The following is a 25,362-nucleotide window of genomic DNA, read 5'->3' as shown; positions in this document are numbered from 1 at the left end:
AGTACCACATTACATTTAGTTGCTAGGTCCTTTTGGCTCCTTTTAGCTCTAATAGTTTCTCAGACTTTGCTTGTTTTTGATGACCTTGACAGTTTTGAGGGGCACTGATGGGGTATTTTGTAGAATGACGCTTAACTGGGATTTGTCTGATGTTTTTCTCATGACTAGGCAAGGATTATGTGTTTTGGGGAGGGAGACCACAGATACCAGTTTCATCACATGGTATCTAGGATACATACTATCAACATAACTTATTACTGTTGATATTAACCTTGATCCACTGGCTGAAGTAGCATTTGTCAGGTTTCTCTGCAGTAAAATTACTCTTTTTGCTCCTTTCCATGCTATATTCTTGGGAAGAAAGTCACTATGCACAGCCCACACTTAAGGAGTGGTTAGTTACACTCCACTTTCTTGAGGGCAGAGTATCTACATAAATTTTTTGGAATACTTTGACATGGGAGATTTGTCTATTCTCCCTTTCCTTTGTTTTTTTTCTTTTTTTTCTCTCCATACACCAGTCTGTAATTTTTGATTAGAATTAACTATCAAAGACACTGCACCTTTGAAGTCTTTGAGCATAACAGTGTTTAACAGTGGCTTTATTAGGTGAATGCTTGAAAGTATTCAACATGAAATTCAATTTACTTCACATGTTTGCAAACACATTATTAGCAATTCTTAAATATTTCAAATCAACTAATTTGAAGTGCAGAAGGCTTGTTCTCAAATAACTCTTCTGAGGTGACACGAAGACTGAAAGAAGCCTATGACTTGAGCCCAGGTCTCTAATCAACAATCACTATATCATCACTGGTGAACTCATATGAGGGAACTTCAAGGTTGAGAGGTGCAGACCCCTTCCTGATCCTGCCAGATGCATCATAGTGTGACCCACGGCAAGGGCAATAATAACCACCAAAATCTCCTGCATTTGCAATGGGTACACAACCAAGATGAGTGCAAACACCTATCAAGACAAACCATTCAGGTTTCTTTACTCGTTCCAAATCATGCTGTGAGTCCCTCAACTGAAGTCCTTCAACTGCAGCTTTCTGGTCAGTTTCCTTCTTGGTTCTGTGGCGCACAAACAGGGGTTGGCCTCTCCATTTGAAAGCCATGTTCTTGCCCTCTGGAATATCGGGTAACTTGATTCCGGTTTTGGACATGGCCAACACATCAGCAGAAGCACTCATGCTGGAAACGAACTGAGAAACGACATTCTTGGCAGCATACGCGACACCCACAGTAGTTGTTGCAGTTACCAAATAGGAGAAACCTTTTGTAGCCTCACTGCTCTCTTTTGAAGACTTTGTACTATCTAACACTTGAGCACGACGATAGAGAAGTCAGGCACTTTGACGTTCGTATGGGAATAACGAACAGAAGCAGGGACATTGAGGCCCACGGAGGCGACAAAAAGCTGGCCTGCGTGGCCTGACCACTCGGCGACTCCCAGCACAGGAAGGACTGCTTCACGTCCAGCACTGGCGACTCCGAGGTGGCGGGCACCGTGGCCTGCACTAGTGGCCGACAGGACGGGCGCAAAAGGGCCCTGAGCGGGTGGCGACCAACAACATGGTGACAGCAGCTCCCTCCCTTTCCTTTGTTTTTAAAATTGTTTTACCTCCATCTGAAATGATGAAATAACAAAACACTCCCAGAATTTCCATGGCTAAACACACGATTTACTTCTTGTTCATGCCACAATCATCTATCATAGTTCAGCAAGTGGTTCTGTTCCACACAGTCACTCAGGCACCTGGGCTGACAGAGGTTTTACCAACAGGTAGCTAAACCTTCTGGCACATACAACTTCACCAGCTGCCAAGGCAGATAGAAAAGTACTGGAGTGTTTTGCACTAGCACTTAAATGTTACAGTTTAGAAGTGACTCATTATTTCTACCCATAGCTCATTGGCCAGAATTAGTTACATAGCTCTTCCTAAATTCAAGGGAGTAGGGGAGTATAATCCTCCCCTCTGCCTGGAAGGAAGAGAACCAGACATGGGAAGTTCCTATCACAAGTCTCCTACCCCAATTGCCCACCAAACAAAATCCTGTTCTCCCTCCAACTCTCATCCAGCTGAAATGCTGTGAAGCCTTCACTGTCTCTTCCCCACTGACTTCAGGTCCCCTCTGTGCTCCATCAGCCCTCTGTGCAGACCAACAATAAAGCAACTATATATTGGATTGTAATTGTTGGTTTGCATGTCCTGTAGAGGAAAACAGTCATGCCTTTTCACCTTGGTATCCTCAGCATTAACATGGTGCCTCTAACATAGAAAGTATTCAATCAATCAACTTTTATTATTTATTGAATTAGTTAATAGACAAATTCCTAAACTTACAACCAAATGTACACAGAACCTTCTTCCATAATACAATTATTCATGTATAATTTCTTGACAATTGAAGTAGAAATTTTTTTCCCTTACTATAGTGAAGCGTTGAATAATACCTTCAAAAATTTTTACATATATTGGCATGAGGAATCCTGTGTCTCAAACATATTGTCTTATTTCTAATTTATTCCAGAGGCCTGAGTTAACTCTTTATAAAAAAATGATTCTTTCTTTAAAATTCTAGGTTACCTTTTTGTAATTGTTTTCTCATGTTGGAGAAGCACATCCTTATGTAGTTTGTAGTTGTTTTTTATTTGTAAGTTTGTATTATTTCCTTGCATCATTTGTAATGTCAAAACACTGTGGTTTTTTTTTTGTTTTTTTGTGTTTTTTTTTTTTTAAACACTGTTTTAACACAGGTAGTCAAGAGAGAAGAATAACACCTTAATTGAAGGTGGAATGCATTTTTTATACAGGGAATTTACCAGTTTTGTTGAATGTCTACACATGAGTGTGCTTCTTTCTGAGATGGCAGAGGAGAAATCTTAAAGGAGCATAAGTCCTCAAAGAGCTCATCATGATGAATATGAGGACAATATGACAGCAAACCACAGAATAGACAATAAAGCCATAGATTACATGTGATTGACATATGTGTGTTATAAACTCTGAGTCCTCTGAGTTCAGGGTTGGCATGCTCTGGATGCAAAGTAGGTTGGAGGGGAGAAAAACTGGACATAAGGGGACTACTTAGAAAGCCATGTCAGTAGTCCTGTCACAAAATTCAGATCTAAACTAGATTTCACATACCAGAGTACATTGAGCATATTTGACTTGCAGTGAATTGAATTTCTTACATGAGGAAGATATTTTAAGTGTAGTTTTTCTGTATTTAGGTTTATTTTATTCCCATTATTTTTCACAAAAATTAGTAGTCATGTGTGTATGTATATCTATAAACTTTTCCATTTTAGAAGATAGTATTCTTATGAGGAAACTGAAAATTATCAAGTTCCTAGATGTTAAAACATCCATTCATTTTTTTTTTAGCAGGTTAGAGTTTACCATTCTATATTTGTATAGTATTTCTAATTTACTAAGTTACTCTTTAATTGAAAATCATTATGAATCGGCAGTCAAAGAAACTATTTTCCAAAATAAATGTGTAAGGCACTGATAACTAGCCCTCATCATCTTTGGGTCAGGTCATTGTGAGACCTGTGTGTAAATGGTGCTATGTTTGTGAGTTCAGTTCCTTTCTGACTGAGTTGGAAATAGACCACTCCTATGCCAGCAAACCAGCCACTTCACAGAGGTATGATATTGACCTGAGAGATGGGGGATTGAGATGGGGGATTGGGGTGAGAAAATGTGTGGCTGCATCTTAAACAACTTAGAGTGATGTCAAAGGAAGAACAGCACCATCTTCAATTAAATGTGTACATATAAATTGTTGTTAATAAGAAGTTAAGCATATTATCTTATTTACTTGCTAAGGGTAGCAATAAAATGTTTGTTTGTCGAGAGGGGGGAAAATACAACCCAAATACATGACCTTATTCCCCTATTTACAACAATTTCTTCTCTCCTCCCCCAACATTTTGTGATGTTACCAGAGCTAATGTACGGATTGAAATCATTGTTTTCTAGTCAATGAAAGAAGTTTAATGATTATGCAGTTGCACTGGCACAAATAAAAAGATCAAACAAACCTGAAACCCAAAAGTCATACTTAATAGAGAAATGAAATCAGAATACTCTTCTGGAAAGAGGAAACTAAAGTGGGAGCATTTTCATCTCTTTGTAAACAAGACTGTTTTAACACATGTTTGAAAAGTCAGTTACCTATTTCATTATAATTTCTCAATGATGAATGCCCAATTGTTGTGTAAACTGAGAAAGGATTTTGTAACCTGACCGATTGTGGGAAGGGAAATATTTGTTCATAATGTGAAAAGGGGCAGGGAAAAAAAAAAGGAGGAAGTGAAGTGAGATCCAGCCTAAATTCTGATTGCATAATGATAACAGAAGTAATAGTACAAAGGAAGTATTCACAAAGAAATCAAAAGCTTGCCACAATTATCAGTTGTTCACATATCAAGAATATTGATTTTTAAATAGTCTCTTAACTGTTCCATGGCATTGCCTGGTGTTAGATCAACCTCTTAGAGAAAAATCACACTTTTAAAATAAATACATAAAATTTGCACAACTATATCGGGAGCTAAAATCAGACAAGAAGTAGACAAAGGAGTTATAGTGTGTCAAAGGGTGAGAATTGGGTCGCGGTAGAATTTCTTCCCATTCACTTCAACTTTTACAAGGTAATGTGGTAAACTGAAAAGGTCATGGAACTGACCTGAATCCAAATCCCAGCTCTTCCACTCACTAGCTATATGTCTTTGGGCAAGAGACTTTTCTTCTCTGGGACATATATTTTTTCATCTGTAAAATAGATATAATACCTATCTTTAAGACCCCTGTAAGAATTATAAGTAATGTTTATTAAGTGGTTAACACTTCATAAGCATTTGATAAACAAAAGCTAGTATTATTTACCTTTCCTTTTCCCCTGTATCTCGAACTCGTCTGGATAATCTCTAATCCTGATTATTCAAACCTCCTAAATATCTCTGAAACACTCCCAGTTCTCTGTTACCCACCCCCACCTTTGTCTGCCATCTGGACTCCTTGCCAGTTTTCTAGCAGCAATCCCTGAATCCAATCTAGAGTGTTTTGTTTCGTTAAGATTTTGATCCAGTTACTCTCCAGTTTAATACTCATGAATAGTTTCCCATTGTCTTTGGGATTAAGCGCTAAATCTCACAGTTTTGGGGATTAAGCTTCCAGGTCTGGTCCTGCTCACCCCTCCAACTTTCTCTTTGCCACCAGATATCCTAACATTTCTTTCGTTGTCTACATAGTACACTGAGGAAACAGCAGGAATGAAGACAGAGAAGAGAGTGAGTACGTGGCAAGTATCAGGAATGGTAAAATCTCCTCTATGACTAGCAGTAAAGTACATGGCAGATTACTAGGCTAGTAGTATTTTTTAGGCTTAATGATCAATTGATGGGTCAGTAACTTGTGGCTCTGTGCTAGAGCACAGTAACTAGAGACTCTTACAGCACAGTATTGCTACCATAGTAGATATAATTTCTCTTGTGTATGTTAAATAGTATTATTTTTTCTTGTTATGAACCAATTACCTGACTCAAAACACAAAAACAGCAAGACCATAGAGAAAATTAAGTACAAAAGTTAGATGATTTCTGGAGTTTGGATGGTGTCAGGGAACACAGGAAATTATCTTGTTTGATCTATTTTGCAAAGAGTGGGAACTTAAATTACAGGGATATCGAGAGCTAAAAGAAGAGAAAATGGTCACTAATCCTTGAGGAAAAAAATACAGTGGTCTGGATTAGGCAAACCCAAACCATTTACCATTTTTCAATGACCCATATACCTGAGGGGCCAACAAAATGCCACCTTTGGATTGGGGTCAAGCACTGCTCCTAAGTCAGGGAGTGTCCCCACAGGGAGCCACTCTGACCTGTGGCCAGGCTGCTGGACTTGCTGGGAGCAGCTGTGTGCTGGTCCTGTTTCACAAGGCTGTTACATGCCACATTAGTTGAAGAAGAATTTACTCCACCTTAACCTTTCAACATGTGGGCTCCCCCAGAGAGCCCTGCGGTGTTCCCCGCCACAGCCCTCCCAACTGCCCCACCCCTTCAAATTCTCCTAGCAGCCATGCTGCCACAGCAGAGATGAGACTAAGTCCTCTGCACCCCTGAGCCAAACTACACAAGGACGGCATCAGCTGGAGAATGCAGTGAGTGCAGCTGCCCTGACCGTGGTCTTCCAGGGTCCATAATGGCTTCAAGAAAATGACACTGCTTCACTAACAAGTGATTATTTATACCTTTTGACAAAACTCATGCCAATGACTCTTTTCATTAATACAGACAATTTTGATTTATCAGTGTCAGTACAAACACTGCACAAACACTCACAGATGAGTATAATTTGATGGTATAATTTGGTTGTATTTCTATTCTTAAGTTTTTTGGTTTCCTTGGAGTTAATAATTGCCTTACTTTTCTGTTTGCTTAGTTTTCCGTGTATTTATTCATGTATTAATTCATTACCCAAAGTCTCAGCCAGAGTTGTCAAACTCCCTTCAATAGGTTCAGACATTCCAGGCCATCTCTTCTGGTTTTCCCTAGGGAGTCCACAGGGACACTTCTCCCTTCATCTCTATAATTTCCCTTCTCCTCTTTCCTGTATTAGAACCCTGTTTCCTAGAACCCACATCTTCTATCTTATTTGCTCCTTTTACTTTTTATTTATTCTTTGGCAGCACTGCACAGCTTGTGGGATCTTAGTTCCCCAACCAGGGATTGAACCCGGGCCCCGACAATGAATGCACCAAGTCCTAAGCACTGGATTGCCAGGGAATTCCCAAGAATACATCATTTTGCAATTTCTAGAGACATATGCCTTTTTATAGTACAATTTTTTTAAAGTGGCAAAAAGAACATGTTATTAACAGACCCAAATATCTTTAGTTTCTCTGTAATAAGAAGTCAAAAGCAGATAACCTTAACCTATGTTTGGCAATTAATGTTTCAGTATTTTCTCTTATTTGGAAATTATCTAGATATTCAATGAATATCCATCATATACAGTTAGGGTTACGAATAGATTTTGGAAAATATTTTTAAGCAGACATATTTTATAGAACATAATGATTGTTGCAAAATTCATTTACAAACTTTTCTCCCACTTACATCCATTTAATTCATGTGTTCTTAACAATTATTCTTGAGTTGCCGTGAAAATTTCATGAGATATGAAAAGTTAACCATCATTTTAAGTTATTTTTGTTGTTGACAAACTAGGCAAGTAGCAAAAATCACAGAAGCAAAGACCCCAAACATTTAAACATGGCTTTTTTTCCCCTACCACGTTGACATACATGAAGAAAATCGTTTTTGTTGTAACTTTATTTCCTTAGGCTAAATTTATGATTTTATAATCTCAGGCATCTAGTAGAGATAACATAAACTTATTTGACTAGTCTTAATTTATATAAGTGCCTGTATTTTCTTTAAGCCAATTAAATAGAGCTCTTTCACAAGTTTTTAGGAATACTATCCAGAGGGAAAAAAATCTCACATATACATAACATACATATATAGATATACATAGACACATAGACAGATGCAAACAGAGATCTTATAGATTTCATTTAAAAATTTTAGCCACATATCAGGTACAGTAGTACAAAACTCACTAGCTTATAAAAGAATAGTTGGGAGCTTCCCTGGTGGCACAGTGGTTGAGAGTCCGCCTGCCGATGCAGGGGACACGGGCTCGTGCCCCGGTCCGGGAAGATCCCACATGCCACGGAGCAGCTGGGCCCATGAGCCACGGCCGCTGAGCCTGCGCGTCCGGAGCCTGTGCTCCGCAACAGTGAGAGGCCCGCATACCGCAAAAGAAAAGAATAGTTGGATCTAAATGGTGTTTCTGGCAGATTGAACAAGTTAAGTTTACCTGCTCAGATGGCTGAAGCTTTTACCAATATTTGTGGAAAAGACTTTTAAGAATTTTACTTTTCTTTAATACATGATCTTATGGAGGCTGTGGACAAAATTTGGGGCAAGGGAGCTTATGGAAATATAAAATAGCAGTTTCTTTTTAAAACTCTCTCTCTCTTTTTTTTTCCAGTCCCATGGTTGCTTTAGCCAACAATTATCTTTATTTTTTTATTTTTACTAAATGCATTTATTTATTTATTTTTGGCTGCATTGGGTCTTTGTTGCTGTGCACGGGCTTTCTCTAGTTGCAGCTAGCAGGGGCTACTCTTCGTTGAGGTGCGCGGGCTTCTCATTGTGGTGGCTTCTCTTGTTGCGGAGCATGGCCTCTAGGCTTTTGTAGTTGTGGCACGTGGGCTCAGTAGTTGTGGCTCACGGGCTCTAGACCGCAGGCTCAGTAGTTGTGACGCACAGCCTTAGTTGCTCGTGGCATGTGGGATCTTCCCAGACCAGGGCTCAAACCTTTGTCCCTTGCATTGGCAGGTGAATTCTTAACCATTGTCCCACCAGGGAAGTTCCAACAATTATCTCTTTGGATGCTTACATTTCAAAGATATAGTAAGATCAATATTTCCAACGGACTGAGAAAGGATTGTAGGTTTTTTTTTTTGTTTTTTTTTTTGGATTGTAGGTTTTATCTAAGAAGGAACTCGGGCATATTTGCCTACTATCAGAAATCTAGGATAATTACTGTAATGTTTCTCTTTTGTTTAACAATAAGATAGGATAGTTCAGTGATTTTTTTTTTTTTGTAGTGCCAGCCCAAGATACGGGGAAGGTCTGGACCTGGTGGGGTCTGCTTACAGAGTAAGGGACAATAAATCAACTCTTCCTGTGTATTTTCTGAACCTTCAAAGCTATTTCCTGGCTATCAATATTTACGTAAGTTGTACACCTGCTTGAGTGCCACCTGCACTTCTTGACATTTGTTCTCTGATCTTCCCCTCCTAATCTTGTTAAGGAAGTGTTTTGTTTTTTCTCACACTAGCCAACGTATTCCTCTGTATCTCTCTTCTTCCTTCCTTCCTTCCTTCCTTCCTTCCTTCCTTTCTTTCTTCCTTCCTTCCTTCCTTCCTTCCTTCCTTCCTTCCTTCCTTCCTTCCTTCCCTCCTTCCTTCCTTTCTTCAATCTGATCTTCCCATAGGTACCAGTAGGACATCTGTTTAAGATGAGGGCTCTCTTAAAAATCCTTTCAGATGTAAAAGTCCAAATCTTTAATATACCTATTTCAACTGTGACTCCAAACTGGTAAATCTTTTTTTTTTTTTTTTTTTTTTTTTGCGGTACGCGGGCCTCTCACTGTTGTGGCCTCTCCCGTTGTGGAGCACAGGCTCCGGACGTGTAGGCTCAGCGGCCATGGCTCACGGGCCCAGCCGCTCCGTGGCATGTGGGATCTTCCCGGACCAGGGCACGAACCCGTGTCCCCTGCATCGGCAGGCGGACTCTCAACCACTGTGCCACCAGGGAAGCCCTCTTTTATGTCTTAAAACCAATTTCAAGGCTTAACCATGGACACAAAATGTGTCCCCTAAGAAATGTAACCCTCTCAAGATGCAGAGCCACTCCAGAGGTAGCCTAAGAAAGCAAAGACCTTCATTGTCACAGGTGTCAGAGAAACATCTATCTCCCACAAAGTGAGACACCTGAAATCACTGACCTACTTATCTGTGTTACCAGAAAGGGGATACTGGGATGAGAATTTTTCCCTCACAAACAAGGCAATGAAGGTAGAGGCGATAAAGGCCCCTTATGGACTGAGACCCTTTATTAAGACAAACTCCCCTGAGAGCCAGCATGGTTCGACAAAGAGAATGTTGCCTGTCACTTCATGTCTTAGGCTCTTAGCTGGCTGACTAGCTGCTGATGCAAGCCTGACAGACAGTCTGCACCCCCAAAGTGGCAGAAACCAGAGGGAATATTCTCACCGGTTACAAAGCCAAGTTCTCAGTACATAAAATGAGACAAAAGGAGATTCTCATCTTACGGTTTTTCATCCTTATGACAAATGACACAAAAGACAGAGACACAGGAAAACATGACTCTTTCTGGGGGGCTAAGAATCAATACCCATATGTGTTGATTACCAACAACAAAATCACAAAAGTCACGGTTCAAGATCTATCTTCACAAATGTTTTTCTCATGCCACTGTGCATTTGGAAAGGAAGGGACAAGGAGAAATGTTTATCCTCCTCTCTTGACTGTCCACTACAGACAGAGATCTGGGAGACTGACATGGTAAGAATTCTTACCTTCTGCTGGTCTGTTGTCAGTTATCCCATATCTAAACTACAGTCTCTAGGGAGAGTAGAGTGTTCCAGCCTTTTACTGTCCCATCACCAGAAACTGTACAGGAGGAAAAATTTGTTTCCTTTTACCCTTTTAGGTTTTTGGCTGGGGCTGTGGAACAAAAGACAGATTAACAAGAGAACAAGTTTATTAATATATATATCTCATATATACTTATAAGAAATGCAGGGATGAGTAACTCAAAGAGGTGGCTAGAACTTGGACTTACGTATCCTCTTAACCAAAGAACAATATATTTTTAGAGGAGCAACAAGCACTAGGCTTCCAAGGGTGGCAAATTGTGGGACGATCAATATATAAGAAATCAATGGAAGATAATAGCTAGTCAGTAAATGTTGTTTTGTAGAGTCCTCTGGTGCTGTCTTGGGGCTAAGTGTCTAGGGTTGTAGGTGATTAATTTCTGCACAAATTTATGTTCTGCTTTCAAGAAAATAGGGGGAGGACAGAGAACTTTTCTTGGATCTGCTTCTTTTCAATTGCCTTCAGCTCAAAATCATTCTCATGCCAAAGGGCAAGATTTTTTGGTGATATATTCTGGTATTCTTCTGTAGGTTTTGCTATAAAGTTCCCTTGCTTTGTAATGACCCTTTATGTTCTAACATGGAAATGTGAAGTAAGGCATTGTCAGAAAGGAGTTAGGAATGTTGTTGACATGAGACTTATTTATAATAGTAAACATTGGTTTATAAATTAAGAGTTTACAATAGTAACCAAAGAAGTTAGTATAGGAATCTGGCTGAGCAGCATGGTGTTGTGCTATGTAACTATCAAAACAACAGAGTGTCGTGTTCTTTTGTGGAAATTATATAAAGTAATTTTAAGTGAAAAAGATGAAGACAACATAGTGAAGGCACATAAAACAATTTAATGAAAATGAATATTAATCAAAGATTGGAGCTCATTTGCAGTTACGTAAAATGTTCAGTTTTTTTCCTTTATAGTTGCTGAAATTCATGATAAAATAGGAGGAAGTTCCTCTTTTGGCAATAGTGCTAATCCCAATTCTTCTTGAGCAATGTCATTTCATTATTTTCTTGCAGGTCATCCTTAGGACCTCAGAATATCCCTCTTCAAACATAAGGAAGAAAACTTTTAAAGACAGTGGACCAATAAACGGTTCCTGTTTTCCACCTGCCTCAAAGGGTGGAGCTGCCAGACCACTCGGAGAAGAAGGAAGTGAAAAGACGCTAAATACCAGGGCCAGCTCACCCTGGCCAGCCTGGAGGTCTGGCTTCTCAGTCAGCATGAAGGCTGTCCTTATTCTGGGGCTTCTCCTCCTTTCTGTCGCTGTCCAGGGCAAGACCTTTGAGAGGTGTGAGCTTGCCAGAACTCTGAAAAGACTTGGATTGGATGGCTATAGGGGAGTCAGCCTGGCAAACTGTAAGTTAACTCTTCTTCATCCGTCCAAATAGTTAGCCAGGTGTGGAACAGATACTCATAGAGGATGAAGAATAAGAAAGGGACTTTGAGTGGATGGACTTTTTTATTCCTTTGATGGTTTGTACACTTAAAATGGTTAAGAACATCAACTTGTTCCTTTAGAATCAGATGTACCAGGTGAAGGATTGAGGCATGGGAGGACCAAATTCTGTACCATTTTTAGCATGCCAGGACCCGTTGTACGCTTCTAGTGCCACTAAATTTGCCCACTGGCACATGTAAGCTGACTCAAAGATTCATTTGTGCACCGAGGATATGTCTATCAAGCCCTTGGTGTTGGACTCCAGCTATTTCCAATTTGGAGCTTGGGTTCTGCAAGCCTGAGTAATGTAGTATTTTTTTCATTTTTAATCCCCCTACCATGATGTTGGGTTTTTAACAGCAAAGTTTTTAAAAAATTACATTGAATTCTTAAAACAGGGACAGTAGGAACCTATTTCCCCTCAGTCAATATCTATATAAGGATTCCTGAAATGCAGCATGAAATGACATTTTATTCTTACTCTAGTTGATTATTTTTCATTTTCTTCCACAGAATTCAAGATGTGCCCTAAGTAAAAGTTACTTTATATTTTAGTCCATATCTGCCAATGTAATCACTGAATTTTTCAGATTGAATTCAGACATTTCCCCTCCATAACTATTTTTGAATGAATGAGCAAATGGCTAGATGGGTGGATGGATGACACAGTCTTTCCTATTCTATGACTCCTGTTGTCTGGATTCTAATTTGATATCCAAATTCATCTTTAGGTATCATAAGAAATTTTCTTTCTCCCAGAAAATCCTTATTTTTCCTAATAAAAAGCATTAGCATATGCATCTGCTGCTAATTACCAAACCCACTCAACATCTCTGTTGATTTTCCTATTCTAGGCTGAATCTTACCTGAGGGATGGGAGCAGGGGAAGGGTAATAGCAATGGAAGAAACAGCTATTTTAATATTTTAAAAAATATGTTACCTTGTTTCATTAGTATTACCAAATGATTTGCTAACAAAAGAATTCTAAGGGCCCTTTAACACCAAAGTGTTAAAATATTTTACAAGTAAACTACATCTTTATAAAGTCGTTAGTAAAATAGAATTAGTTAAATAGAACTATATAATTATGCTATGAACTATAAATCATATGGTGTTGCTGTTTATTACTTAAAATACGTTTTTTTCAGGGATGTGTTTGGCCAAATGGGAAAGCAATTATAACACACAAGCTACAAACTACAATCCTGGAAGCCGAAGCACTGACTATGGGATATTTCAAATCAATAGCCGGTACTGGTGTAATGATGGCAAAACCCCAAGAGCACATAACGCCTGTCGCATACCCTGCAGTGGTAAGACAAGATAATGTTGAGTGATGGCACAGGATCCATCTCGTTATACTTACAAGAATAGAGATTCAATACAAATGAAAAGGTCTTGAAGGGTTCATCAGGGACCTAGAAAAACTCCACCTTAACTTCTAGAAACTCTTTATTATTCTCATAATTCCTTAAGGAAGAAATTAAAGAGCTGGTATCATAAAAGTTTGCTGTTTTCTAATATACAAAAGCTTCTGGAATGACATCACTTTATTATAACTGGACTTGTTGATGCTTTGTAAAGAACAATGCCAATTGGACATATGTACACTACCAAATGTAAAATAGATAGCTAGTGGGAAGCAGCCACATAGTACAGGGAGATCAACTTAGTGCTTTGTGACCACCTAGAGGGCTGGGATAAGGAGGGTGGCAGGGAGACGCAAGAGGGAGGGGATATGGGGATATATGTATACGTATAGCTGATTCACTTTGTTATACAGCAGAAACTAACACACCATTGTAAAGCAATTATACTCCAGTAAAGATGTTAAAAAAAATAAATAAATAAAATAAAATTTTAAAAAAAGGAAAAAAAAAGAACAATGCCATTCCTCCTACTTACCTTGTTTGGGGAGGTTTAGGGATAATTTGGTGTGTGGTCATTTTTTTTTTTTAATCTACTCTCCTTTATTGGAAAATGAAAGGATTAGTAGTTAACCAAAGAGGAGGAATATGTGTGGTCCTTTTTAAAAAATTGTTTTTACTTTTTATTTATTATGAAATGTTTTAAATATATGGAAGATTAGAAACATTAGTATATTAGTATAATAAATATCAATATGCTCATCATGTACTTTAACAGTAAAACATTTTGTCATATTTACTTCTTTTATGTATATATTTTATATATATATATATTTTTTTTTTTTGCTGAGTGATTTTAAAGTGAATTAGAAACATTATAACATTTCATTTCTAAATTCTTTAGTTTGCATCTCCAAAAAATATAGTTCCTATATAAACATTGTTATTCTAACAAGTTAATTTACGGACTTGTTTAATTGGGGTGAAACAAATATTCTATTCAGTTCCTCTTTTTTTTTTTAAATTTTATTTATTTATTTATTATTTTTGGCTGTGTTGGGTCTTCGTGTCTGTGCGTGGGCTTTCTCTAGTTGCGGGGAGCGGGGGCCACTCTTCATCGCGGTACGCGGGCCTCTCACTGTCGCAGCCTCTCTTGTTGTGGAGCACAAGCTCCAGACGCGCAGGCTCAGTAGCTGTGGCTCACGGGCCCAGTTGCTCCGCGGCATGCGGGATCTTCCCAGACCAGGGCTCGAACCCGGGTTCCCTGCATGGGCAGGCAGATTCTCAACCACTGCGCCACCAGGGAAGCCCTATTCAGTTCCTTTTAAAAGAGAGAGAACATGTGGAATCTTTAGTACATAAAATACTGGAGAAGTATCACAAAATTGATATTGTTAATTTTTAAATATTAAAAGAGAACATTCGTCTTAGAATATTCTTTTGTATCCAGTTAATTTATTTAAAAAAATATTCTGTATTATATAATAATCTGTGGTCATTGAAAAAACATTCTTACTACCCAGAGATGTATGACCACTGGAAACTTTTGGTATACATATATTCTTTGAGGATATGTATCACTTACATATATGAATGTAAAGCTATGTTATACACATATGTACACACATACAAACATGTAAGCAATGTGTGTTTCAACAAAAATGAAATTGTACTATATTTACTGCTTTACAATTTGCTCTTTATTACACAAAATTATTTTTGTCAACAAATACCAATCTTTATTATTTTTTAAAGATGAATAGAATTCCACCTTATAAATATTCTGTAATTTATCAATCCAACTCTTAATGTTAAGCACTTAGGCTGTTTCCATTTTCCCCTATTATTAATTGCTATGAAACACCTTGTACATACATCTTTGGGTACATCTCGTATTATTTCTTTAGGGTGAATTTCCAATAGTAGAATTGCTGAGCAAAAAAGTGCTAGACCGGTTTCTACTTGTTGGTTTGTTTCTGTTTTGTTTTGTTTTTTACAGTGCCTAGTAAAAAGAGAACCTTCTATCACATTAGTGAATAATTCCAGAGCTTCCAATGACTTTGGTAAATGAGAAACAGAATGGTTTATTTCATGCCAAATGGGATGGAATGAAGAAAGAGTTTTCCCCCCACATTCACAGATACATGGACTCTTAAAAAATAATTTTAGTTGTTCTTTTCTCAGCCTAAGAGAATGAAGCTGGCTGAACCTAAACTTAAAATGAAATTTCTATGAGCATTGTTTCCATTTCTCACCACTTCTTTTTCAGCGTTGCTGAAAGATGACATCACTGATGCTGTAATGTGTGCAAAGAGGGTTGTCAGTGATCCACAAGGCATTAGAGCATGGTATGCTTTTTTTGTCCCTTCCAGTTTTATTGAGATGTAATTGACATACAGCACTGTATAAGTTTAAGGTGTACAGCATAATGATTTGACTTACATACATCATGAAATGATTATCACAATAAGTTTAGTGAACATCCATTATCTCATATGGATACAAAATTAAAGAAATAGAAGAAAAAATTTGTGTGTGTGATGCAAAGTCTCAGGATTTATTCTCTCAACAACTTTCGTATATAACATACAGCAGTGTTAATTATATATATCATGTTGTACATTATATCTTTAGTACTTATCACTGGAAGTTTGTAGTACCTTTGACTACCTTCATCCAATCCCCTCCCCTCACACCACCCACAACCTCCACCTCTGGTAACCACAAATCCAACCTCTTTTTCTATGAGTTTGTTTGTATGTTCGTTTCTCTGTGTTTGCAGTATAATGGACCTACAACACTATGTTAGTTCCTGTTACAGAGCATGCTATGTGTTAATCATTAAAGGGGAGAGCTGTTTTACCCTACTGTTATGAGAGAAGTGAGGGAATATTTTCAAAGACCAACGTATGCTACTGAGAACTGAAAATTGCAGCTTTAGGTATATATGCTAAACAACGTATCACATAGAAACCATCTATGTTAACTGATTCAGAATCTTATTCTTTTACTCCTCAATTTTTTTTTAGGGGATTTCTAGAGTTTTTTTCTTTTTAAAAAATATTTATTTATTTATTATTTTTGGCTGCATCGGGTCCTCGTGGCAGCTCATGGGCTCTTCGTTGCCGTGCGCGGACTTCTCTCTAGTTTTGGTGCACGGGCTTCAGAGCACATGGGCTCTCTAGCTGTGGTGCTCGGGCTCAGTAGTTGTGCCATGCGGGCTTAGTTGCCCCGCGGCATGCGGGATCTTACTTCCCTGACCAGAGTTCGAACCCGTGTCCCCGGCATTAGAAGGCGGATTCTCAACCACTGTACCACCAGGGAAGTCCCAATTTCTAGAGTTTTTAAGATTTTCCCCACTCTATGAACTCCTTGTCATATCTTGAAATTATTTTTGTAATTAAGTAAATGTGGAATGTACTTTGCAGTTGTGGACTACACGGGACTCAACATTCTTCTTCAGCATTCTGTGCTCTAGTGAAGGCTTGGGGAGAGACAGGAAGTACTTGGTATACATATCTCCATTTAATACTTGGATTGATCTATAGCCTGTATTTCAGTATTGATAAACTATTTTGTTCTCCCAAAGGATTTGAAGTATGTGTATTACAATGAAGGTATGTTTTAACCTTATTACCATGTGTTTCATCTTTCTCTGCAGGGTGGCATGGAGAAGTCACTGTCAAAACCAAGATCTCAGGACATATGTTCAGGGTTGCAGAGTGTAACTGTGGAGTTTTCTTTCTTCAGCTCATTGTCTCTTTTTCACAAAGGAAGTAATAGTTGAGCGAAAGGTCATACTACCATTCTTTCAAACAAATAATGTTTTTACAGAAGCAGGAGCATATGGTCTTTCTTCTAAGAGGCTTAATGTTTACCTCATGTGTTTATTGTTTTATATTAGGCCTACAATATTTTTTGGTTTGCTAATAGAACTAATGCTGGTGAATATTTGTCTAAAATCTTAATTATCAAATATATGTCCAGTACATTCCGTTCTTAATCAAAGAAATAACCCAGACTTAATTTTGAATGATATAAGTACTCCCCAATATGCAATAAAAATATAACCAAAGAATATGTTTAAACAAATTGATCTTAGGCAAAATCCCACTTGTGTAGGCATGTGACACCTTCATCTGTTCTGTCATCTCCCAAAACAGTAAAAGATAACCACTCTTTGTTGGGCAATATAAAATTTTAAAAAGAGCAGAGTGCCAAGTGGCTAAAAATAAAAACAGCCTGAATTAAGAATTTTGTTTCCATAAAGTGTGACCTTTGATTTGAATGTTTTCTTAGAAATGTTGCATTTACACAGCTTTAAATATAAACTCACAATTTATATATCAATCTATCTTATCCCTTTTAAAGAACTCATTTATGCGTCTTGCTGGTCATGAAGGAATATAAAGAGGGATTAGATGACCTGTTGCTTTTCCTTAATTTTATTAAGTTAGATTCATGTATTATGACAAATTCAGAGGCAGGTGAGTTTTCAAGTATTGAAATAATTGCTAATTAACCACAGGTGTGAAATTCTGCATGCTGTAAAAAATACAAACATTTTCATTAAAAGATTTGCAATTCATACCTTGTCTCTTTGTTTAGAGCTCTTTAGTATCTCTGAAGAAATACATATGTATATATTTGGAAAAAAATGATCTGACACTTAGTGTTTCCTACATCCTCACCTGTACCGAAACAGCTGGATATTGCTGGAAAAATCCAAAAACATGCTGACAGATGTCACTTTTTTTTTTTTTTTTTTTTTGGCCGTGCTGCGCGGCTTGTGGGATCTTAGTTCCCTGACCAGGGATTGAACCCGCACGCTCAGCAGTGAAAGTGTGGAGTCTTAACCACTGGACTGTCAGGGAATTCCCCTCACTTTTTCACTGTTGTGACTTCTCCCGTTGCGGAGCACAGGCTCCGGACGCGCAGGCTCAGCGGCCATGGCTCATGGGCCCAGCCGCTCCGCGGCATGTGGGATCTTCCCAGACTGGGGCACGAACCCGTGTCCCCTGCCTCGGCAGGCAGACCCTCAACCACTGCGCCACTAGGGAAGCCCTCCCCTCGCTTTAAATTCATAACCACAAATCTCAAATGGGCCTTCAAGTCTGCCTGGTCATCTTAGTCACTTCTCTGCAATCCTTCTGTGTTGGTGTCCCCACTCTCCAAAATGACTATCACTATTTACTTCTCTCATTTCAAAGTCCCAGCACACACGCCCAGCCACTGGCCTTCCACACTCTCTGCTGTCAGTAGAGGACCTGGCCTCATATTACACTGAGAGAATAGACACAACCTTAGACAAAATTCTCCCCCTCCTCACCACCATTAACAGAGGTCACATCTTTCCCTGGGCCCATCAAACCCCTTTATTACTAGGATGAAGGGCCTCTGTTCCTGCCAATGGCAGTGTCTCCACATGCAATCGTCATCGAAGCCCTCTCACTGCTCCAATTTAGGCGGTTTCCTGCATCCTGAGTTTCTCCCTCTTTGCTGGATCACCCCCGTCACTGTACAAACTGCCCTGGTAACCTTCCATCTTACAAAGAACTCTCTGTATTCTCTACATGACCCTCCAACTACAGCATCATTCTCTGCTTCCTTTTACAGCAGCACTTGTGGGATGAGATATATCTATATTTACCAGCTCCACGTCCTCACCTCCCTTTCTCTTTTCAACTCGTCTTCATCTGACTGCTATCCTCACTCAGCTGAAAACTGCTCCAACATGACTCCTTTTATGATGCCTTGGGGCCAGTTCTAGTGATCACTTGTTTTCTGTTCATCTTACTTGATCTCTCAGCAGCATTTGTCATACTTCTAGTTTCTTCCTCAGCTTCTTCTCATTTACATCCTGCCTCATTGATGGCTCCTTCTCAGTCCTTCTTGGCTGGCTGTTTCTCTGCTGTTTGATTTTTAACTGTGGGAGTGCCCCGGGCTCAAGCCTATAACCATTTGATAGATATGTTTTACTTCCTCATTTATTTGTCTCTTCTTGCTGAATTATAACTTTCAAAAGAATAAGAGTTTTTCCCACTTTTTAAAGACATTGACATCATCTCAGTCTTTCCCAAAATTTGCAAGTACAGCCTTTTATGTTTTCTGACAGTTTGAGAATACACTGTCAACATGGTGCCCAGTGGCTCTGAATCCTTCTGTGTGTAATTCCTACATAACCTCAAAACATCATCCAAATCAGGAGGTTAACACTGACAAATTAGGACCACCTAATCATCAGATCCTATTCAATTTCATCAACTGTCCCCATAGGTCCTTCTTAATTAAAAGGTATAATTCAGAATCATGTGTTATGTTTGGTTGTTATGTTTTTCAGTTTCCTTCAATCTAGATCACTTCTTCACTTTTTTTCTTGACTTTGCTGACTTTAACCCTTTTGAAGACCACAAACCAGCTATGTTGTAAAATGACCTAAGATTTTTCTGATATTCTCTTGATTAGATTAGGTTATGCATCTTTGGCAGGGATAACACAGAAGTGATTGTGCTTTTCTCGTTGGATCCTTTCAGGTGACATGCAGTTTTTAAATATTCTGTTACTGATGGTGTTCACATTCATCATTTGAATAAGGTGATGTCTGCAAGTCACCTCCACTGTGAAGTATTTGGGAGAGGGTAAGGTACTTTGAGAAATTTTGTTCCTCATCAAAATGTCAATGTACGCATTTACTTATTATATCAGTATGGACCCCTGGCTTCCTACTTTATTCAAATTATAATGAGTCATAATCCATTACTATCATTTATTTTGATGTTCACATTGTCCCTGATTTGGCCACTAGAGCCTCTGCAAGCTAGTTTCTGTGTCATTTTGACATGTCCCCATCATTCTTTGTGCACTTTTTTGTTTTCTGGCATAAGATATTCTAAGGCTCACCTTGTTCTTTTCCTGCTTCAGCCTGGAATCAGCCATTTCTCCAAAGAGCCCTTCTTCCTCATAGTGGATAACGGTATTTAAAAAATAAGCTCTGGGCACTAGAGTGTCATTGTTCCCAGGCCCCATCAATGGCCAGGGCTAGAGGATATGTGTATTGACATAATATTTATCTATTTAAATTGAATTTGTATAATACCTCCAATTCCAATCCCACACCACAAGGTTAATTCTAGTTTTTTCCTTTTTCATGTTGGTAACTCCCTTCTATGACAGTGAGAAACCTGGCACCCATTGTCCTTCATATCCTGAAAACGTATCCTTAGCACATGCATATATTTGATCAATTTGCCTGTATGTAACCAATCTCCCAACACTGCCACACCATGGAATACATGCTCTCCACTCAGGCTTTGATACCCCTCATTGGGCCACCCCTACTTCCACATCTGGACACCTTCTTTACTGTGTTACATGTGTTACTCTGACACACCATGCTGGGCCACTGTCCTTACAGGAAGAAGAGCAGAAATGTTTTACTCTTGTTTACACCCATATTCCAAACACCTAGAACAGTGCCTATAACATGATACGTGCTCAGTAAATATCCACTGATTGAATCTCTCCGATTATTTAGTATATTCCCCCATGCTGGGCATTCTGAGATTTTTCTTTTCTTTTTTTAAAAATTAATTTATTTTATTTTATTTATTTTTGGCTATGTTGGGTCTTCGTTGCTGCGTGCGGGCTTTCTCTAGTTGTGGCGAGCGGGGGTTACTCTTCATTGAGGAGCACGGGCTTCTCATTGCAGTGGCTTCTCTTGTTGCGGAGCACAGGCTCTAGGCGTGCGGGCTTCAGTAGTTGTGGTGCATGGGCTCAGTAGTTGTGGCTCGTGGGCTCTAGAGTGCAGGCTCAGTAGTTGTGGCACACGGGCTTGGTTGCTTCGTGGCCTGTGGGATCTTCCCAGACCAGGGCTCGAACCCGTGTCCCCTGCATTGGCAGGCGGATGCTTAACCACTGCGCCACCAGGGAAGTCCCTCTGAGATTTTCTTACTCTCTGATCCCACATGATTCCAGTACAGCAGCTTCTGGGGTTCCAAGGGTCAGGTCTCAAATCTATGTGACCAGCCATGAGAGGACAGCAGAGGGCCCCAATACAGGTGCAGCCTCAGGCTTCAAGATTCTGGGGCCATTTTGATATGAATAAACAAAAAAGAATATGGGTTTATTCATATCAGGATTTCCAGAGGTGTATGAAGAATGAATCAAGGTAGGGGAGAGAGGCTTGAAGAGTGACAGCTCAGATGCAGAGATAGGATATATCCAAGAAGCACCAGGACAGACCCATAACAATGGCTGACTGAAGAAATAATCAGAGATTAGCAAAAGTTGGCTTAAGAGGGAAAGCAATAGTTTTTGGCGATTCTGCTTATTGATAAATCTGTCTTACTTATACCTGTTATATTAATACAATCAAGTTCCCAAACCAAATTTCAACCCTTATTCTGAGAATGAAGTAAAAAATCAATATCAAAGTTTGACGATTTTTAGAAGAAATTCAATTCCTATGTTGCTTAGTTTCACCTCAGGATATTATTTGAAATGCAGAGTGATACTCCAGATGATAACGGGGCTCTTCATGTAGCACTAATTGTAACTAAGCCCTGAGCACATTTCTTGCACTTGTATATAGCGGACTTATTTAAAAAATATTTTCTTAGAAGTTGCTAAAGGGAATTACTAAAAGTTACAATCATGAGTGACTAATGTCATAGACATAGTGTTTTTCAATTAAATGCACGTCTTTTATGCAAATTATATTTTGAATCATTTTAAATTTTAACAAGGTTATAAATTCTCAATGTTTACAGAGTCAGATAGTTCTACAAGGTTTGTTTTGAAAGATGTAACTCCCCCTTCACATGCACAATTTTCTACTCTTTTAGCTTAATGTTAAGAATTTTAGGGAGTTCCAAATGGTTAGGATTTGGCACTTTCACTGCTGTGGCTCGGGTTCAATCCCTGATTGGGGAACTGAGATCCCACAAGCTGTGTGGCATGACCAAAAAAAAAAAGAATTTTATATTTACTCCCATGCTTTTAAGTATTAGGCTTGTATTGCTCCTTCTGGATTTTTCCATTTTAAGATATTGATTCCCACTATGCAAGTTAAGGATTAAGTTCTATTTTCTCCTCCATCTCTATCATACATGGCACCTTTCCCTAAAACCCATCCTTCCAGTGTAATTACATATATATTTTTAGATCAATACTCAGTATTTACATAGCCATAAATACAATTACTTTCTTCTCTTATGCAAGAGTTTATTTTCCCTAGAGCTAATACCTGCATGATTTTTAAATTGGCTTAGCTTTCTTTGTTTCTATCATTAGTTCAATTCCCAAACTCTAGGTCTTTTTTTTCTTTATTGAGGTATAGTTGATGTACAATATTATATGTTTCAGGTGTACACCATAGTGATTCACAATTTTTAAAGGTTATATTTTATTTATAGTTATTATAAAATATTAACTATGTTCCCTGTATTGTACAATATATCCTTGTAGCTTATTTATTTAGGCCACACTGCACGGCTTGCAGGACCTTAGTTCCCCTGCCAGGGATGGAACCTGTGCCCCCTGCAGTGGAAACACAGAGTCGGAACCACTGGACTGCCAGGGAATTCCCAGCTTATTTATTTTATACATAGTAGTTTGTACCTCTAAATCCCCACTGCTATCTAGGTCTTCTATTTAAATCTCCTCTCAGGTCTTCAGACACAGCTAGAATTTCATCAGTCTTATCTTTCTCCAAGTTTTTTCATTTCTGCTATCACAGTTTTAATTTCCAACAGCTGTTTTTCGTTCTCTGAATATATATTCTTTTGTTTCCTTGTTTTGTGTCACGTTTGCTATTTCTTATTTTATCTGGATATAGTAATAATAATACTTTGGGTTTGTTTTGGTTTTAGTTGACTTCTCCATGTTTCCTCTAATCTGCCATTTTGCTTGTTTACTTTGGATTATATCTTTCATACTAGAGGCATTTCTCTGTTATTTGGTAATTCTTGGTTATCTACTTATATTTAGGATTGGGGAACTAAAAAAGTAATTTGAAGTTCCAAGGGCCTATGTGGATTTGACCATGTGTACGTCACTGAAGGATGACCAAGTTGGTTGAATCAGTTTCATTGGGGCTCCTTAGATCTCTCCTCTTAGACTGGTCACATTCCTCAGAGAAGCCTATCCCTATTCTCTACTAGGAAAAAAAAAAAAAGTCTGGCTGCCAGTATTTTAAGAGTTAAGTGCGATGAAGGTCTTAGTACCCGGCATGTGTTTGGCTAATCTACCTATTTTCTGTAGGGTATTCCTCCCTCAATTCTGTCTGGTGATCCTCAATGCAGAGACCCTGCTTTACCATTGTTCTATCCCTTGGGGATAAGTAAGGGGTAATTGCTGGGCTGTAAGGACCTGAATATTTCTTAAACAGAATCTCAACCAGTCTTTTTTTGCTAGCTCTTCTCCTCCTCCTCCCTTCCCTTATTTCCAGAGATCCCTACAACCACAAATTCTTGAGATTCGGGGGGTTTCTGCAGTGTGAACTGAATAGCTTATTGTCTCTGACTACTCAGCTCTTAGGACTGCTGTATACCACTTGCCTTTTGTATTCCAAGTTTCAAGATTTTGTTTCTGCCTTCTCTCCCATTCTCCCCACCCTTTCTAAAAGGTTTATGCCTTTTTGAAAATCTCTTTACTTATTTCAAAGGAGCTTTGAAAGGAAGCAAAAGATGTGTGTTCAATCTGCTATCTTTCCCTCAAAGTTCCCAATGTGTTTTAACTTATTAATTTCATTTTATTAAATGTTAAAATGTTATTTTGCTTTAAAAATACTTAGGGTTAGGTTTCCCTGGTGGTGCAGTGGTTAAGAATCCGCCTGCCCATCCGCCACGGGTTCGAGCCCTGGTCCAGGAAGATCCCACATGCTGTGGAGCAACTAAGCCCGTGTGCCACAACTAGTGAAACTGCGTGCCACAACTACTGAAGCCTTTACGCCTAGAGCCTATGTTCCGCAACAAGAGAAGCCACGGCAATGAGAAGCCCACGTAAGGGAGACTAGCCCCCGCTTGCCACAGCTAGAGAAAGCCTGTGCACAGCAACAAAGACCCAACACAGCTAAAAATAAACAAATAAAATGAATAAATTCATTAAAAAAAACTTAGGGTAACACTTTGGGCAAAGAATTAAAAAATTCGTTGAGAAACAGGGGGAAAGCAGAAATACGAAAGCTGGAGAAATAATTACAAAGGGCAAATTTGTGCTCCAGAGATCATGTTCTGAAAGCGGAAATGGAGGAGAGGGTACAGGTGAAACTGCACCTCACATTGGGACTTGAACCCAGCCTAAACCCAGATTAGGACTTGAACCCACGCGACTGGGACTCAAACCCGGCCAAAACCCACGGTCTTCCAACTGAGATCACACACCTGGTTCTTGAGGTCTCATGGCAGAAAGAATTTAGTGAAAGACAAAGCGATAGGTAAATAGGGGATTTATTTAGAGAGAAACACACTCCACAGACAGAGTGTGGGCCATCTCAGAAGGCAAGAGCAGCACCAGGGTTTGGGCTTGTCAGTTTTTATAGGGGTGGGTAATTTCATAGGCTAATAAGTGGCAGGAGTATTCCAGCTATTTCAGGAAGGGGCGGGGATTTCCAGAATTGGGCCACTGCCCACTTTTTGATCCTTATGGTTGGCCTTGGTACAGTCATGGTGCCTGTGGGTGTGTCATTTAGCTTGCTGATGAGTTACAGTGAGTGTATACTGAGGCTCAAGGTCTAGTTGAAGTCGACTTGTCTGCCATCTTGGATCCATTTGGTTCTAATCAGTTTATGTCATGTCATTCTTTCAAAGGTTGTGCCCTGCCCCCTGCACTCCTGTTTCACAGGGGACAAACAATCCTATACTGTGGTATGAAGGATGTTGTATGACAGCGGACTTTAACAGATCTCACTGATTTCAACCACCTTTGGAAAAAGAGCCTCAAGTCTTCTTAACTTCTCCATTTTTCATTTATTTACTAGTCAACAAACATTGATGACTAGAAATGTTTACTAGGACCTAAGAACATTAAGGGGTATAAGATACGATTACTACCCTTGTGGAGTTCACAAATAACTCATATATAAACTTGTTAAGTGTTTCAATCCCTTAGGCACCATGGAAACAGAAAGGACAGTGTGACTATAAACCACCCGGAAATCAGCTGCCAGAGAGATAGGAGAAAAACCAAGAGAATGTATTTTATAAAAGGAGGCAGTAGATAGCAGAGTCAAATCCTGCCAAGAAGCTAAGGGCGTTAAAAGTGGATGTTGGATTTACTGATAA

The 25,362-nt window shown here is 39.0% G+C and overlaps 1 protein-coding gene and 1 pseudogene across 1 annotated transcript; one reads left to right on the top strand and one right to left on the bottom strand.

Annotated features, from left to right (window-relative positions):
• Positions 1 to 587: 587 nt before the first annotated feature.
• On the bottom strand, positions 588 to 3,165 carry LOC132529934 (cytochrome b-c1 complex subunit Rieske, mitochondrial-like; annotated as a pseudogene).
• An 8,126-nt stretch (positions 3,166 to 11,291) lies between these two features.
• Positions 11,292 to 17,669, top strand: LYZ (lysozyme). The gene is made up of 4 exons (XM_060165408.1): positions 11,292 to 11,631; positions 12,863 to 13,027; positions 15,351 to 15,429; positions 16,743 to 17,669. The coding sequence occupies exons 1-4, from the start codon at positions 11,496 to 11,498 to the stop codon at positions 16,807 to 16,809; spliced, it is 447 nt and encodes a 148-aa protein (XP_060021391.1). The 5' UTR covers positions 11,292 to 11,495; the 3' UTR covers positions 16,810 to 17,669.
• Positions 17,670 to 25,362: the final 7,693 nt, after the last annotated feature.

This window comes from Lagenorhynchus albirostris, chromosome 11, assembly GCF_949774975.1.
Source record: "Lagenorhynchus albirostris chromosome 11, mLagAlb1.1, whole genome shotgun sequence".
Taxonomy (NCBI): Eukaryota; Metazoa; Chordata; class Mammalia; order Artiodactyla; family Delphinidae; genus Lagenorhynchus; species Lagenorhynchus albirostris.
Note: the sequence above shows the minus strand (reverse complement) of the source record. Positions and strands in the feature narration are given on the sequence as shown.